The 17,611-nt window shown below is 48.0% G+C and overlaps 1 protein-coding gene across 2 annotated transcripts in view; it reads right to left on the reverse strand.

Annotated features, from left to right (window-relative positions):
- Positions 1-17,611, reverse strand: part of DSCAM (DS cell adhesion molecule) — a gene marked incomplete at its 3' end in the record, with an annotated part of 667,277 nt that overhangs the window by 12,130 nt on the left and 637,536 nt on the right. For both annotated transcript variants that reach the window (XM_081302466.1, XM_081302465.1), the window contains exons 30-32: positions 14,683-14,832; positions 5,913-6,110; positions 4,204-4,506 (exon numbers count right to left, since the gene is read on the reverse strand). In XM_081302466.1, coding sequence (XP_081158592.1) covers positions 4,204-4,506; positions 5,913-6,110; positions 14,683-14,832 — 651 coding nt within the window. The remainder of the gene's footprint in view (positions 1-4,203; positions 4,507-5,912; positions 6,111-14,682; positions 14,833-17,611) is intronic.

Genomic DNA, 17,611 nt, shown 5'->3' on the forward strand with positions numbered 1-17,611 from the left:
ACAGAGTAGAAGTGCCAACACTGATGGGGGCCAAGCTGCGTCGGGCTGCAGATTTGAAGCTTTAAATTGATTTAAGGAGCTTTATGCAAGGGCCTCTTTGATTGCACAGGATAAACATCATGAATAAAGAAGCAGCAGTAATGCAAGAATGGGAGAAACTGGCTCAAAACGCTCCCGAAACCAAGAACAGGCAGCAGAATCGAAGTCCTGGAAGGCACCTGCCCCAGGGGACGGAGAGCTAGTAACTTTCCAGCAATTTCTCAGAGAATCAAGAATAAGAAATATTTGTGTTTTGTTTATTTTTAGTTTTACTTTTAGAACATTATTACTTATAATTACACACAGTAATTTTTTTTACTTAAAATATAAAAATTTTAAGAATTCAAAATTCAGGTTTCATTAAAAGTCTCAAGCTCGATCCCGGTGGCTGCCTTGTGTGGCCTCTGCGTATCATGGGGGGCATCCCTTGGTCTGTGGAAGAGCTTTCCTTTTAATCTGTTAAGGGAAAGTCCACAAGGTAAATCACTCTGTTTAAAAGGACGCAGGAAGATGGTGTCGACATAACTGTCCTCTTGTGTTTGACTAATAATTTATAGCAGTGGCGATATTTTAACAGTTGGTCAGTGTTGCCAGACACGGTGCCAGGGGTGTGCATCCAGGGCTGCTCAGTCAGGTGAAGTGATTCTTGACTATTAATTGTGTGCCCACTGGGTATCTGGTAGACCCGGGGAGCAAAAGATGAAAAAGCAGTCAACACATGCCTCCTGTTTCCTGGAGCAGATCGGGCCAACTTTGTGCAATTTGATCCCTATTCATAGCAAACTGAAAAGTTCGGGATCAAAACTAGTGGTGCTGAAGGCAGAAGAAGGGAAAGGGAAAGGAGGGAAATGGGGTGGTCCAGAAGAGTAAGGGCTAATGGTGAGGAGATGTGCAGAGGTTGGAAGACTGAGCAGAAACAGAATGGCCAGCCCCTTCTAGAACCCAGAGGGGACGCAGGGAAAGAAAGGACGTGGCTTCAAAGCGCTGCTCCAGGAGCTGCTGATTTAGACACGGCCTTGGGCCAGCATCACAATCCCTCACCACCGTGGGTTTTGTCCCAATTCAGCTTGACATGACTGCAGCCACCCTGGGTCGCAACTACCGCGACTGCCCCCGAGTTATTCTGCTTGGTTTTCCCTAAGGAGTTGCCCAGAATGCTCTAGATGGATGAAATCAGCATGGCACATGGAGCTTTGTGCACCCTGGAGCCAGGAAGGTGCCAGACCCTGGCCTAAGCTTGAGGTAAACAGGGACGCTGAGGTGTGGACCAACTCCCTTTTATCCTGATTGTGTTATAAGCCCCCATCTTTCTGCCTCAACTTGTAGGGATCCTTTGGGTCTTGCTGCTGCCCAGGACCACGCTGTCAGTGGGTCCCCACGGGTCTGACTCTGCAGTCCCCAGTCTGCTCACCTCTTTTCTTTAGTGTCACAGATATGTTCCCTCCCACTGGGCCTGGGCTGCTCCAGAGCATGCTCCACGTCGACTATGGCTGCGTTAGGAAGGAGCACCAGCAGGCCTTTCGGAGGGCAGACCATTTTTCTAAAGCTCATTAAACATTCAGGAATAATTCAGTCACCCGGGTTAGACAAAACCAAGCTTGTGGACATTGGAACTCACATTGATTGAAGGAATTATTCATACCTAAAGTCATACAATCATTTTCCTCTAAATAATAGATTAAGACCATAGTATCTCTGTTGTGATCTTTCAGCTGCTCTAATGGATCTAAGCAACAATGTCACGAACAAACTACAGACTTGGAAAAAATTATTGTCCAACAACCTGAACAACATGCCGTCAAAAAGAAACGTCCAACCTTTAATTATTTAAAGGCCTGCACAAGTAGGGCAGTCACTCAACCCAGAAGCTCATCCTGTGCCCTTGGTCACACTCAGAGGCAAAATGCAGCCACATTCTCTTAGATGGATGCTAAAGTACTTAAAAGGGATACTCAGATGAGGTGGTGCTTGCAGGACTCTGATGGCCACTGAACAGAAATAAAAGTAGGAAGGGAGGGGAGGCCAGCAGCACAGGTGGAGTCCTGCAGGGTTCTCAAAAGACCTCAATGAGACAACAGCAGGCACCTGCACCCACGTCTCCGGCATCTTCTCTGCTACCTGCCTCACCTGCACTAAGACACCTGCATCCTGCGCAAGCGCTCGATGGATGCAGTGGCCATCCACGAAGGCTGAAGAGGTGCCCAGAGGCTCATGTTCACCTCCCCTGCCCTTCTCACTCTCAGGTTGAAGAGGTACAAAAAACCACAGCATTGATCCCTGGCTGTTCTGCATTTGCCTTGCAAATAAATGCCATCAGCAAAAAAAAAATATTCGAAGTAACAGCACCCACAAATAACGGCGTGTCCTCTCCCCTGTGAAGGTAGACAGAATGAAAATAAATGAAGCCATAATTCTTTATTGTATGCTGGTAGGAATCTTGAGTCTGTTTGGAATATTATTTGCTGGATAGACAATTTGTATTTTATATATTTTTATGTATTTATAAGGCTCATTTCTGCTGGGCCTTATGCCATAAAACCCAAGGGAAAAGCAAGGATTCAAGACTGGAGATGAAGATTTGAAATAGAACCAGCACAGTGGTTCAGAAAATGGGCAAAATGAGAAGTAAATCGGGATTTGTCAAGATTGGCTAGTGTGTGAAGGATGGTCTCCAGGCAACTGTTTCAGGTTGAAAAGGAAAAAAGTAACTTTTCAGATGAGATTAAAATGGCCACTGTGAGTTGATGAAGTATGAGGGTTTGTCTCAATGGTGGCACACACACTGGCTGGCAAGTTCTGGAGACAAGACTTAACAGCTGTCAGTTTCCATGCAAAACCAAGATTGCTGACTTCTCCTAAAACACAAGCCCGTACTAAGTCCCTGTTACCACTTGAAACCCACTGGAAGGAGTTTGCTGGTCTTTCCTCTTTGGACAGTCCATGAACTGTCCTTGACCTCAGTACTCCTTGACCTGCCTAACCCCTTCACTCATTCACATTTTCCACCAGCCACTGCTAGTGGAGTTGGCAAGTCCCCCTCACAAACCCCAACTGCTCACACGTGGTCAAGTTGAAGATCAGATACCTGCTCACCTACATCGGCCAGCTCCGGTCATCTTGAGTAACTCAGGAAAGCCAAGCCCACACTGGTTCCTGGTAAGATGGCTCTCCCTTCAATCGCCCTCTCCACTGCAGTCTTAAAATGCAGACCCCCACCCCAGTCCTTGAACCTTCCTCATCAAGCAGTGGGGGTCTCCTTCTCTTAGACCTGGACTGTGTGGCTCTGTGACTTCTTGGATGGTGGGTGGAACATGGTGGAAGGGGTGCTGAGCGACTGTGTGAAATAGTTTGAGTGTGCCCCTCCAGGACACATGTGTTGAGAGCACAGTCCTTAGTGTGGTAATAGGAGGAGGTGGTGGGATTTTAAGAGGTGGGACCTATGAGAGGTCACTGGGGGCATTGTCCTTGGAAGGATCAATGCCCATGGGCCTCTGAGTTAGTTCTCTGAACAGTGAGCTGTTCAAAAAGAGCCCTTTCCTGTGCCTGACTTCGCATTGCCTCATGTGATCTTTTCTCACATGTATTCCCACTGTTGTGATGCCATTTGCCATGAGGTCCTCACCAGGGCTGAAGTTGATGCCACAACCATGCTCTCCAACCTCCAGAATGTTGAGCTAAATAAATTTCTTTACAAGAACTCAGCCTCAGGTATTTTGTTATAGCCAGGAAAACTGACTGATACAGTTTCCAGGCCAACCGTAAGAAATTGGCTATATCCACTGTCTTATGTTTTGGAGTATGCGCTCTTTGCTGTGAGCTACAATGATAGGAGGAAACTCGAGCCACCATGTGGAGAGACCCATATGGGGAAAATTTAGCTAGCATTAACTTGCTGGGTGAGTGAGCCATTTTTGAAAAAGGCCCCACAGGTATGATTGAGCCTCCCCAGCTTGCTGTATTCACTAGGCCCTGACCAAATTTGAGATTCAGGAACAAAATGAATGATTATTGTTTTCAGCCAAGACGCTTTGGGATGATTCTTTATGCAGCAATCCATACACAGAACACTGCCCCCCTCAGTCTGAGCCTGCAAAAGCTTTCATAGTGGCGGGTGTGAACTAGGCAGGGAACGCTCCTGCACTGTGGTCCCCCTGCCATCCTCACCTGGCCGATGTGCCTTCGGGACGGCCATGTTCATCACCCGTCCTCCATCCTGAGGTTTGGGGGGAGACGCAGTGAACCTGCAGATCCCCGATTCCGAAGGGGTGCTGGAGGTCAGACTGTCCGTGTACTCGTTTGTCCCTGCCGTCAACTGTTCGGAGGACGTGTCTGAGATGAAGCACTCGGTGATGGTGAACTTGGCGTGCCTCAGCTGCTCTTCCATCTTGGCGTGCTCGTAGGCCCTGGCCAGCTCTTCGTAGGTGGAGGAGGCACTTTCTGTGGAGACCATGCTGCTTCTTGCTCGATCTACACCCCAGGGAAGAGAAAAGGAGTCGGTGACTCACCATGCTAAGTGTGAACCCTCGGGGCGACCCTCCCTGGCTTCTGGCCATTCCTTCCAGATCCCAGGAGGATCTGGCAGGAGTCTTGGCTTTGTCAGAAGACTCCGCCTCTGCCGCTCTGAGGCCAGCTTCACAACCTCAGCATTCGGCCCAGGGAATCTTGGTTTCGATCGAATCCCTGCAGTCAGATGTCTCAGCCCTGGACGTTTTTTCATAAATAAGTAATGCGGCCCCTTAAAAAGTTCTGCTTTTATTGAAAACTCTCTGGAGCGTGGTGTCAATGGGCTGCAGCATCCTGCTCCCTGCTCTGACTTGCAAATCGATCTGGTTCTTAGAGACTCATTAATTGGCATGGATGGTTCCAGCTCTGCAGATCAGCCCCTCCGGCCTCAGCCTGGAAAGCAAGATGTGGGGATGCTTGGAAATGATGTGACTCTGCAAAGAAACTGGCCACCAGGCAGAAGTGTCCCTGATCCCTGGACTCATCCTTTGTTGTGGCACCTTCTATGGGGACCAGGGAACACCTGGGACAAAACCCAGGGCTGACTTGCCTTTTAACTGGGCCATATCCCCCGCATCAGAGAAGCCTCCACATTTTAAACGTACTAAAAAGTTTTGAAGTTCACCTCTGCGGAACTCTGAGAACCTTCTAAGAGAAATAACAGACACAAAAATAAATTCGCACAGCGATGCTCCACCTCTGGAACTCTGTTTTTGAAGTGTATCATCAAGAACAAAAGAAAATGAGTATTGAAATTTCCTGCAGCTATTAGGTTCAGATATAATTTCTTTCCAGAATTTGAGGGGGGTGGGGTGGGTAGCACATTGCTATTCTTAGGCCCTGTCTTCTCTCAGAAGTGAAATCTCAGTGGCTGATACCACCGACCAGATGACTTACCTAATAATCAAGCCCCGTTTAATTGTCAAACAGATCAGCCTGGGTGCGCCACAGAGGCTGCCGTGACCTGGCCGTGCAGCCTCAGGTGTGGTAGCCTAATCCGGGCGTGGGGATTGGGTCAGATGCCTGAGTGTGATCAGTAATTAGGGCAATCGTGTGGGTGAAAATTTAAGAATGCCTGTATTTCTCCTAGTTGGGTAGGAAATAAAAGGAGAGATTGGCCTGGGTGGGACACCAAGAGGGAAGCTTTTGGTTTTGCTTTGCAGAATCCCCTGGGCCCTGCACAGAGGAAATGCTGGAAGGTTCTATGGTTCTGGAGAACAGCTCAACAGTGGGAAAGTGGCTTTCAGAAGGGCGTAAACAGGAGTAAAGGAGACCGCTCTCCCCTCTCCAAGAAGCCAGGGAAGCCCATGCTGTGAGCAAGGCCTGGCCCGGCTGATCCCCAGGGATGAGGGGCGCGTACAGGGCCGCACCTGTGTCTTGCGAGGGGCTGACGCTGTAACTGTCACTCTCCTTGTCCACGGAGCCCGTGGCCCGGGGCGTCGGCAGCCTCCAGTCTGTGGTGAGGGTGTGTGCTGAGATGGTGGGGTGGGGTCTGTTGAGGGTCCACTGGCTGGCGTATCGGTTTCTGGCTGTGGGCCCGGCCTTTGCGTTCCTCCTGGTGGTGGGATCTGTGAAGACACAAGAGGACCTCGGTCAGCTGGGGCAAGCGCTGGGGGCAGCTGTCTCCACCCGGCCTTGCAGGAAGCCTTCCTGGCTTTTCCTGTGGAGGCCCTTGCTCTTTCCTCCCCATGGTCCACCATGTTCATCAGATTCTAAAGGGGTTTTAAAAGCCCTGCGGGAGAAAGAACATTTTATTTGGAGACAAAAGTATAGATTTGGGCCTTGCTCCTGGCTCTTGATGATTTTCTGACGTGAAGTTCATTTCACCTCTGAGGATCAGCATCTTATGCAAACTGTGCTTGAACGTGGCTTCCTTCCGAAGGTCCTGACCTCAGGGAGCTGTGACTGGTCAAACGGTGCCCCTCCCCCCCAAACACCACAGGTCCAGTCCTCACCCCAGTAGCTCAGCACATGGTCTTACCTGGAAAGAGAGCATTGCAGAGCCATTGGTGAAAGCGAGGGCACACTGGGATGGGTGGCCCTCACCTAAGGTGAAGGCTGTCCTTGCAGGAACAGGGGACAGACCCAGGTGTGGAGTGTAGTGTGGGGCTGGAGGCAGACACTGAAGTCGTGAGCCCACACAAGCACAGCCAAGGTCGCAAGCACGCTGCCAGCAGCTAGGACCAGGCCAGGGAGGGTCTCCCCTATGGGCGTCACAGGATTGTGACCTTGAGGACACCTAGATTTTGAACTTTCACCCGCCAGAACCATGAGAGGATAAATTCTTGTTCTTTGGAGGCACAGTTTGTGGCGGTGTTCCTGCAGCTCTAGGAATCTTGTGCCAGTGTCTTTGAACAACCGCTGTCCGTGTGTACCCACTGCTTCAGCTACAGCCCTGTCATTCATTAACTGAGCTGCAGGTTCCCAAGGCCACACGCTGGGTCCCAACATTCTCTTAGTCCCTCTGGCATGGTGGCGTAACTCTCACATGGCGTGGTCTGAACTTGGACTGGGAGAACAAAAGGTGAGATGGTGTTTGGATTTCCAATGTTTACCATTTGCAGAAACACCAGGGGGTGATGCAGGCTGCTGCCAGATGGGTTTTGTCTTAAATCTGGAACCACAGGCAGCAAGTCGACGGAGGGAGGGGACTGAGCTCTTAGCTCAACTCTGGCGAGCTAAGAAAAAGAATGTTCTGGTAGGAAAGAACGCTGAGCTGGAGTGGACCATGGTGCTGCTGCTTCTGGAGTTCAGCTACCTGGAGAGACTTTTTGGGGACTCCAGCCTGAACACAGCCCAGGGTCCCAGGGAAGGGGGAGCTTTTCCACCTTTGACTTCTTTGTTCCTCAAAGGGCAATATCATTGCAGTTGTATTCGAGGTGCCCTGGCCTCTTGGGAATACAGCAGTCCGTTCTCTGCTCAGCACACGTGCAGCAGCTTCAAGGAGAAAAGCTGAGAGGGTCCCCACCACGCACATGGCAGCTGCCCTGGCATGGCTACCCGGTCTCCTGAGCCTGCGCATTTCTCAGAGCAGGGCCAGGACGTTGCTCTCGAGATCCACCACTGAGCCCACCTTATCCCCGGCACACAGTTTCCTAAGGAATTCCTACAGCTTTGGGTCATGTCATTGATGAGCAATGGCAGCTCAGAGACAAGTGACCCAGCTATCAGGTGATACGAGGGGCACCCTCACCTGCCGCCTTTCAGTGCTGAGTGCGCCAGTTACACACCACAGGTGGCCTAGACCGGGTACACGTTAGTACGATCTGTGTGACAATGGCTTGCTCATAGTCTGTGTTGGGGTGTGAGAGCTGACACTGGGGGTGGTGAAGTATTTTTAAGTGCAAGATTTGCCTCTTTGCCAGTTTCTGGCTTCTGGACTCTGAACCAATCCATCATTCCGTGGTGCCAGGGAAGAGCACTCAGAGCCCCGCCAGGTGGATACAGCTTGAGGTCTCCTGGGTCATCAGAATACTGCCTTGGTGCTCACTCTCTGGGGTGTTGATTTTCGAGGTACATTTCCTCTCTTACTTGCAAAATTCTGCAGAAGACGTTATTGGAAGATGCTGTTGGCCTTGATTAGAATGCAAATGAGCTCTGCTCGAGTGCCCAGCCCTCTACACAACAAGGTGTGAAGGCTAATAGTGCTTCTCTGGCAACGTTAGGAAAGAGGTCCTCAGCGAGACAGAAAAACACTGTCGTGGGTAGGAGGCTAGATGTCTTCCAGGCACTATCGACTTGGTAAGTGGAGCTTAAATAAGTGCAGCTCGTTATTTAAATGCTAATGAATCTTTTCCAGAAAATTACCCAGTCCCTTATGGAAGTTTTGAGAAGTCTCATTTTTATTCTTCTTTACGTTTCTTGCAGCTACAGATGCAGATCATTCTGGGCAGGTTTTCTGCCGGCACAGATGTGGGTGGGGGACAGTTTGGTCTCACAGCTATTTCCTCCAACCTCCAGCCCCTGGCCTGAGTGGTCTGCCCTTGGATTGGCTCCTCAGTGGCAGAAAGAGGACTTCCCAGCCACAGCCCCTTTCCTGGCTGAGGTTGCCCTACTTAGAAAATCCCACAGGAAAATCACACATATCTGCCTCTATTCAAAGTTGGAATCTTCTCAAGCTGATTTTTTCTGTCCTTTCTTTTTCCTAGATGGGACTGCGTTACCAGTGGCCACATGATGTTGAAAGTATAGATTGTTATAGTGTTTGACGAAGTGCAGTCCCTATGCGCTTCTGTGCTAAGCAGCTTCCTGGAGTTGAAGCTCTCCTGGGACGTGGACCACGAGGGTGCCTGGCACATTTCTTTAACAATCGGGTATTTGGAGCCCTTATTTTGTACCTGAACTGAACTCTATGATGGCTTCTGAGGTAATGGCTTGAATGCAATTGTCACTTGGATTTCTCCAGCAGTGTCTTTAGCTTACTAGCTTGTCTACTAAACCAGTGCATATTGGGATTTACTGGGCTGCATGGAGGGTACCTTGCATGGAAAGTCCTGGTGATCAAATGCCAATGAGTTAGAGGGTAGGTGATATAAATAGCTCTGGGCCTTTCAACACTGCATCTAAACGTGCATTATGATTCTGCCCATTGAATCGAATTATTTTAATTATCCTGAATTTGGGATAAGAGAAGATTTTGTGAGTAATAGGGTTATGAAGCATATCACGTGTACTGTGATCACTGTATTAATCTGCTTTTATCCCCTGGTCTTGGTTTCCATGTCTTACAGATGCCAGGACCTCAGATTTACCAGTTGTCTCAGAGAGAGAGAGAGAGGGGATGGGTGGAACTTCCCTCATGTGACCAGCCACCATTATTCAGGGCGTACCACATGCTGGACCACAGACCTACCCTGGCCCACACCAGGCATCTCTCCAGGACTATCCCAAGTACTATTCTGGGAGATGGAGTATATTTTTTTCAAAGTCCCGATAATGAACATTTAATCAATGCTGTAAGCTCTTTTTATAAAGTCCCTTACTCAGAATGATGTCATATTTCCATATAACCTTCATATATTCCTGTATATTTTAAATCACCTCAACATTGCTTATACTGCCTAATGTAAAGTAAATACTATGTAAATAACCATTATGCTGTACCATTTAGGGAATAATCCACAGTTGGTTGAATCACAGATATAAGTCCTACAGATGCAGAGGCCAACTTGTGTGTGTATGTGTGTGCGTGTGTATGTGCATGTGTGTGCATGTGTATGTGTGTGTGTGTGTGTGTGTGTGTATGGATATGCATCACATGAGATCAATGCTCTCTTTCATATGCCTCCCTCTTCTCCTTTAGATGGCCCCTCTCTCTTGCAGCCCACCCGGTGGCTGAGTATGGGCTTTGGAGTTAGGTTGCCTGGGTTGGAAGTCCTGTTTTGTCACTCACTGGCTATGTAACTTTGGCCCAGTGACCTTATTAGATGGGCCTTTTCCTCCCATCAAAGCCACCTTTAGACTTGAGTGAAATGAACACACTAGAGCACCCCAGGCACAGAAGAGGGTCCTATAAACTAGAGGCTTTGCTGGGTGACACCCGAGCAGCAAACAGTGTGGCTGGGGTGGAGCATAACCTGCCCATCCTGGAAGACGTGATAGGAGACGTGGGGGTTGGTTAGGGAGGGTTGACAGGAAGATGCTCATTAAAAATCACACAACTGGATGCTACAGAATACTCGTGCTCGGGAGGGAGTGGAAGGGCAGAAGTGGCCGTGTCCTCTTCATTTCCCAGTTCAGTGTTTTATTCACAGCTGACTGTTCACACACACTGCTCCTGCACCCAAGGATCCAAACGTGGGACTCCAAACTGTCCAGGAAGACAGTGTCTGTACTGCACATGTACAGTCGGACTAGTTCTTGTCATCTCCTAGCTAACACAGTGTTAGCAGCTACCTGCACAGTATTTACATTATATTAGGTATTTAGAGTCACTTAGAGATGATTTAAAGTATACTGGAGGAGAGCTGAAGGTTCCCTATAAATACTATGCCGTTTTATAGGAAGGACTTGAGCTTCCTTGGATTTGAGCATCCTTGGGGGTCCTGGAACCATTGTCCCATGGATATTGAAGGACAACTATCTATCATGGGTGCTTGGTAAATGCTCTGTGTACAAATGAATGAATAATGATTTCCAGGTAAATATGACAAAATAGTCAGAACTAATATGTATCATTTTATATGTCTTCATACCCTTGCATGTTTTGTAACTAGAAAAACTGATTTTCAATCTCCTAGGTAAGTGTGCTGGGAGACAACTATGTGCAGGTTAAGAGACACCTGCTGCTGGCTGAGCACATACTTGTACCCACTGAACAGATCTCAGGAGATGGACAAGGAAAAGAGGGAAATGAAATTGACTGCCCAAGTCCTCGTTAAGCTAATTCTTTCTTTTCTGTTCATATTCTGATTTCAGATCTTGAAAGTGGATCTGTAAATACGTTTTAGTACTGTGCATTATGATGTACACTTAAGCTGGGGTTCTGTTCATGTCCTTTACCCAATCCTAGCCACAGTATCTGATGCTCAAATAGGACTTGGGCAATCAATTTAGTTCATCTTTCTTTCTCGTCCACCTCCTGGCTGGAGTTGGGACAAGGACATAAATAGATCCTCAGTTTAAATGTGCATCATGATCCACAGGAGAGGCCAGGGAGTCATATAAGATGTAGCTGAGGGATTGTGTTTTTGGACATCAGAGAGGGGAGAGAGCAAATCGCTGCCATTTCTCCCATCCTCATACTAAGAATTTGTTGGCAATCTCTGGCAAGCTCATCAAATGTTTAGAAATATAATTTTTGCAATGCAATCATTTTAGGGCCCCCAAAGCATGTTTTAGATGCTCTTATTAAAAAGGACAAACTCATACAATGGCAACATGATCCTAACATACAAAATAGAATAATAATGACTTTTGTAGTTGAGGAGATAGGGAATATGGTTGTCTGTTGGCATCTGCAGGATTGCTTCCAGGACCCTTTCCTTCTTTGCTCCCCAAATCTGCTGATGCTCAAGTTCTTTACATAAAAGGGCTCAGGACCTGCATACAGCCTACACACATTCTCCTGTGCACTTTAAATAATCTCTGGCTTACTTAGAATTCCTACAAGGTAAACAGTATGTAAGCAGTTGTTATACTGTGTTGTTTAGGGAATAATGAGAGAGAATAAAAGTCCGTGCATGTTTGGTTTAGGAGAAATTTATTTTTCCAGATGTTTTTCATTCGTTTTTTTTGGTGGATATGCTGATACAGGACCTACAGATGTGGAGGGCCGGCTGTCGTGAGAAGAACTTCTCCACAGGGCTGAGTTAGTGCAGGTGTAACACCTGGCAGAGTGAACAAGCTCTGGGGCACAGGAAGCAAGCAGGGAGCTGGGCTCTGGAAAGCTCATGGTCTTCAGGCTCCTGAGCCTGCCAAGAGACCAGGCACCCAATGTCACTACCGCTAAAAATGAATTTTAAAAATTTAGTGAAAAAATCATCCCAAAGACGTTTTTCAATACAGAGTATTCAGCAGATGATAAATGAATAGCTTCATTTGCAGGGGAAGGTGGCATCAGACTGGTGTAGGGATTGAGCAGCTTTGTTGGAGTTGGTAAACATCATTAACGAAGTTCCCCACAAAGGAAAGATGACATTGCTCTCTTAGCTGTGGTGTTCCTGTGTGACAGTCAGGAACACTCCAGACTCTGGGGATGGGCACAAATGAGAGGTCTGGCCTGGGAGGTCCTACAGACAGCCCCAGCCGTTTGTCCCTCCGGCTTTCTCCTGCCATTGCCTGGCCGCTCACTGAACCTCGGGGCTGCATTGATCCCCAACGTGCTGGAGCCTCTGGGCATCCCTCCAGCTCCCATAGTGGCTGGCAGCTCTTGCTCTCCCCTGACCTTGGCTCCTACCTGTTCCTCCATGGAAGGCTTCCCAGACGACCCAGATCCGGGACAGCCCCCTCCGGCAGCTGCCACATACCCCACAGCTCTCCACGTGTTCATTCTGTTCTGTTTCATAGAGCACTTATTGAGAAAAGGTTCTCTAGCTCCCTGTTTACCGTTTGCCTTCCTGAATGAAATGAATGTGTTTCTGTATTTCAGTCATGACGTATCCCCGTTGCTGAGCACGGAGCCATGTGTGCAGAGTCAACCTGAATAAATAGTTTTCAATGTGAATGCATGATTTCTTCAAGTTCCCCGTGGGCTTACAACTTCATGGCCAGGAGATGTGGGTGAGCATCTGCCTTCCACTCACCTTCCTTATGCAGATTTGTATTTTCTGCCTGGGACTCAGACCCATGTCTCTGTTGATGTTTTAAAAGCCTTCAAAGCCACTTCTACTGTTCTGGGCCTTCATACATGCAGTTGGAAGGTCCCAGCACTTGTGTGTCTTTGCCTCTTTCCCATTCACAATTTGTGACCAGCCCCCAGGCATTTCTCTTCCCACTGCACATTGAAGGGAGCTGGAACTGCTTGCTACTTTTTACCTGGCAGAAGGAACTGATGTGCTGAGAGCCTGGCAGGCTGCAGGGAGCCTGCACTGTGGTGCACTGTGGTGCTCAAGGACACTTGCCTGGCAAGGGGACACTTCCTCTTGCCTCCTCCAGGACATCTCTGAGACACTCAGGGAGGTTTCCCACATCTGAGACACTGGAGGTTGTTGAAATGCAGATTCCTGGGCCTCACCCTACACTAACCAGACCAGAATCAGGCCAGAATCTCCAGGGCAGAGCCCCGGAATCACTTTATTTTAAAGAGGTACCTTGGGTGACTCTGATGTACCCAAAAGGTGGGAAACACTGCCTGGGGCATCTGGCCTGTTTTCTCTATTTGCTCTCCCTGCTACTGTTCCCAGCAGCGTCCATGGGGACTGAGCCTAAAGAACTCTGGAGCCTCGAATGCACCCATCTGGAACCGGGGTCTACAATTTCCCCTTAATGATCAGAGAAAGTGGCTCAGAAACCTCTCAGAGCATTGTCTTGGAGTAGCTGGGAGCCAGACCAGGTGGATCATGGCGGGGAAGACATGGGCTAGAGAGATGTCCAAGGATCCCAGCATTTGTTTAGGAGCAAGGCTTGCAGACACAGCCCTGGGCCAAGCTACCTCCCTGTGTGCCCATTCACATCTTCAGAAAGTACTGATGCCATCCAAGAAGGAAGCAGGTGAGGACAGACAACAGGGAGAGACAAAGGACTTCTTCAACTGTTCCCAAAAACACTGGTGCAAAGGAATTTTGATACAAGATAAATCTCTTTGCTGTGTATCACAGTGCCATTTGGTAATGGAGCCTCTGCACTCCTGAGTTCTTTACAAGCTAGAATTCATGAAGAAAACTTTCACTATTATAATATTTCTTTCTTTCTAATGATAGCACATTACTCTAAGAACGTACATTTTTGCAAAGAGAGTGATTAGAGATTTAAAAGCTAGACATCAAAGCCTCCAAAATGAATATAATCAGGACATCAATTTCTCAGTCTTTAAAGAGATTTAGGAACAGTTTCAATTATGAAGAAACAAGAATATCTAATTAATAAGCTCTAGATACGTATTAGAGGATTTAACTTCATAGCAGTAATTAATTTCCATATATCATGGATGCAAATATAAATAACTAAAACCAACATAATCTCCAGATTAGCCAGAACTATAATTTTTTTCTCAGGGTGTTCAGGAGAAAGAACACAAGCTTCCGGGACAGACAAATCACAGTTGAATCTTGGTTTCCCTGATTTTATGTGCAGAGCTTTGGGCTGTTTGCCTAACTTCTCTGAGACCCAGAGTAAAATAGGAAGTCTGATCACTCTGTGAGTAGAATCTTTGCAGAGCTGTTACCAAGAAAACACATATGACATCTCCTTCCCACCCCAAGTCCAGTGAGGCTAATTATACCTTTCCCTGTGTTGTCTGAATTTTTAAAAATCAACATGACATTTCTAGCATTTTTCCTATTACACTGATACCAAGCATTATTGGCTTTAGCTGACATGATTCTGATAATAGCTAGGATCACACAATAGAGCACCTCTCTTTCCTAGAGACCTCCTCATATCTGTTTGCTTCTCAGGCACACACCTTCATCTGACAGGGATGGAAGGTCAACACCTTTGGCATTGGTAACACCCACACATTACAATGAGGTGACCACTCACTCGTTCCTGGCCGAGCATCTGAGACATCCACCAAGGGCCCAGTGGCCTGAGACACAGATTGGTAATGGACCGTGTGAGTCACCGTCAGGGACTTCTGTTTAGCTGCCTCTCCAAAATCAGCATCTGTCAACAGGACTGTGGAGCGATCGTCTGCAGAAGAGCAGGAAGACACAAAGCCAAGCACATTAGCCTCCCTTTAAGCCACCCCCTGGCCTTTTCTTTCCCTAGGGACTTGGGTTGGTAATGATGTCAGTAAAATAACCTCATCTAAAGTGACAAAGATAAAGCAGTGAGCACCCAGAATAATTCTGTTAGGCTCAGAAGCTCAGGGGCTAGCTTTGGAGCCCCACTTGCAGAGAATGGTCACTGCACAGAGGACACTCTCTCTTCTCCTTGGGCTTGTTTCTTTCATTTAGCCAACAGTTGTGGTTGTGTTGCTCTTTGGTAGAGTCTGGGGCTGATTTGTTTGCAGAAGCTGACCTGATATGCTGTCAGGATGCCAGCGTCCCCAGAGACCCGGCTGCTAGAGAAGGGCCCCTTTGCCCGCTGGGAGCTGGGTTTGCGGTACTAGTGTGACATCCCTGCAGTTCTCTACCCAACTTGGCAGACGTTTGGAGGGAGAAGGAGCAGAGAACAGCTAGTCCTCAGAACTTATCGATTCCTCTACTTTAAAGGACTTGAGGTATGCTCCTTTTCTTCCCACCTCTTCTGAGGTTTAATTACTCTAGTGTATGCTTTAATTGACTTCTAAAATGACTCACTTGTCAGATTTCCCAAGTCCTATGGGCGTAGGCTCTTGAAGGCTAGAGAAGCAGGAGCCTGGGATCAGGTGAATCCTGCACATCTCAGTGCTCAGAGAAGGAAGCAGCCACTGCCTGGGCCGCGTGTCATTATTTGATTGTCGGAGGATTTACAGTACTTTGTTGTGATAACTTTTCACACTTACATGGCTTTTTTTATTCCAAGGGAAACTGGTTAGGATCTATGGATTTTCCTTCCATTTTTCAAGGACCACAGCCCGAGATGATGTTCACATGAGTTTAATCAGCCAGCGGGGCCCTGCTACAGCAGACCTTGACACGGGGACAGCAATGTGAACGTCGTCAACAACACAGCGAGGCCTCTGTGCCCAAAAAAGGCTCTGAACAGAGTGAACCTTACAAAATCCAATTACTCAGGCTCTGGCAGGAAGGGAAAGCCTCTCTTGAAGTTAGAATCAAATTTCTTGGCAGAGAATTGAGAAAAGGCTGCCAAGATGTCTGTGAGCATCCAGCGGGTGGTGAGGCACAGGTTGGTACCCGGGCGGGCACCGGGGCCCAGCTGGGAGGCCTGGCCCCTCTGCTACCACTCAGCCCCTCAGAGAGGGTGGCCTGTCCACAGGGATGGCTTCTTACAGTGGAGTGGGCACCAGAGCCCTCACATCTACATTTGGCTTTCATAGTAATGTGATGCCTTGTGGTTTCTGGTGGACAGCCCGCTGCAGAGTGCCCACTGATCTGCATGGCTGGGTTACAAACCTAGATTGGGACATCCCAGGAGCCTGCCTCGTCATGAGGTGAACCGTTCATTCAGGGCTGAAATCAATGACAGTCTAATATTGGATTCTTACAGCCAGAGCCCAGAGCATTTTAAAGTACACGGTTCTACTTTTCCAATAATTAGAACCTGCCATCGACCCACTGTCTGGCATAGATGATCCTGTGTGGGTCGTGATGAATCTCTGACCACAGGTCATCATGCAGGAATGACTGGCACCCTCTGATGTGAAGCCAGCAAAGGCCAGCTCCCAGGGAGCCACCCGTCACTCACAGGACCCACCCAGCTGTCTGTTTTAACAGCTAACTGAGAATTTCTAACGGGTCTAGTGCAGAATGCTTAGCAAATACCTCAACCACGTTATGTAACCACTGTGATCTTGACAAGCTCTGCTCTCTCTAGACTCCTGGCTATAAAAGTGTCACCTTTGTCATATGTTGGCTGCAAGGGTTAAATTAAATGATGCCCACAAAGGGCTTAGAAAAGTACATCATCAGAATATTTCCTTTAGAGTTTTGAGCTGATGTTTCAAAGGACATTTTAGTTTTGATGCTCAGTCTATTGAGTTAAATAAAAGGGATTCCATGCTTACATGATTGTGCAACCTGTGTAAGTCTTCATATGTACAACCAGAAGAACAAAAAGTTATACTCCATTTGTGTATGATGCGTCAAAATGCATTCTACTGTCATGTATGATTAATTGGAATAAATTTTAAAGGTTAAAATAAAAGGGATTCCAGGTATGCCACTGGAAAAAGAAGAATCAAATAAAAGCATGGTGGCTTATCCTCATTGGGCAAACGAATACAATCTCCTTCATTTTAGCCACATGGGTCCTCTTCCGACAGGTAAGGGAGTAAGTACTTAACTGAAGCCAGTTGACCGAGGACCACCTTAGGCCTGACCAACCTTTCTCTAAGTGATGCTATGCTCAAATCAAATGTAAATTCAGGGAGGGAAGCCCAGGCCTTTGGAGTTACGACCCTTGAGACCAAGATGGCCTCTGGCCAGTGGGGCAGAAGAGGGGTGGGGATTGTGGAGGAGACATCTGCCCACCTGACCTCCTTCCACTGCCCTCCTGGCAGGAGGTACCTGGGAAATGTGCTAGGAGTTAAGCAGAGGCATCCAGACCACAGGACAGGGCTGCCTGAGCTCACTGCCAGCACATACCTTCCAAAACAAGCTCAGTTGGAAAAGAGGCAGCCTCCGCATCTGCCTCCAATCTGTTCTGTTCCCTGGGTTCTGGAAAGCTTGATGCGACTGCTAAGGTGAGGGTCCTGGGAGGCAGCCTGTTGCTGTTGAAGCAGATGGCAACAGCCTGTCGCCAAAGGAAGATGGCACGGTGGTGACACAGGTGGCCAGGCGGGGACCTGGCTCTGCTGCTGCCTGAG

The sequence above is a fragment of the Spermophilus citellus genome, assembly GCF_964194105.1.
Source record: "Spermophilus citellus genome assembly, chromosome: 7".
In the NCBI taxonomy this organism is placed as follows: Eukaryota; Metazoa; Chordata; class Mammalia; order Rodentia; family Sciuridae; genus Spermophilus; species Spermophilus citellus.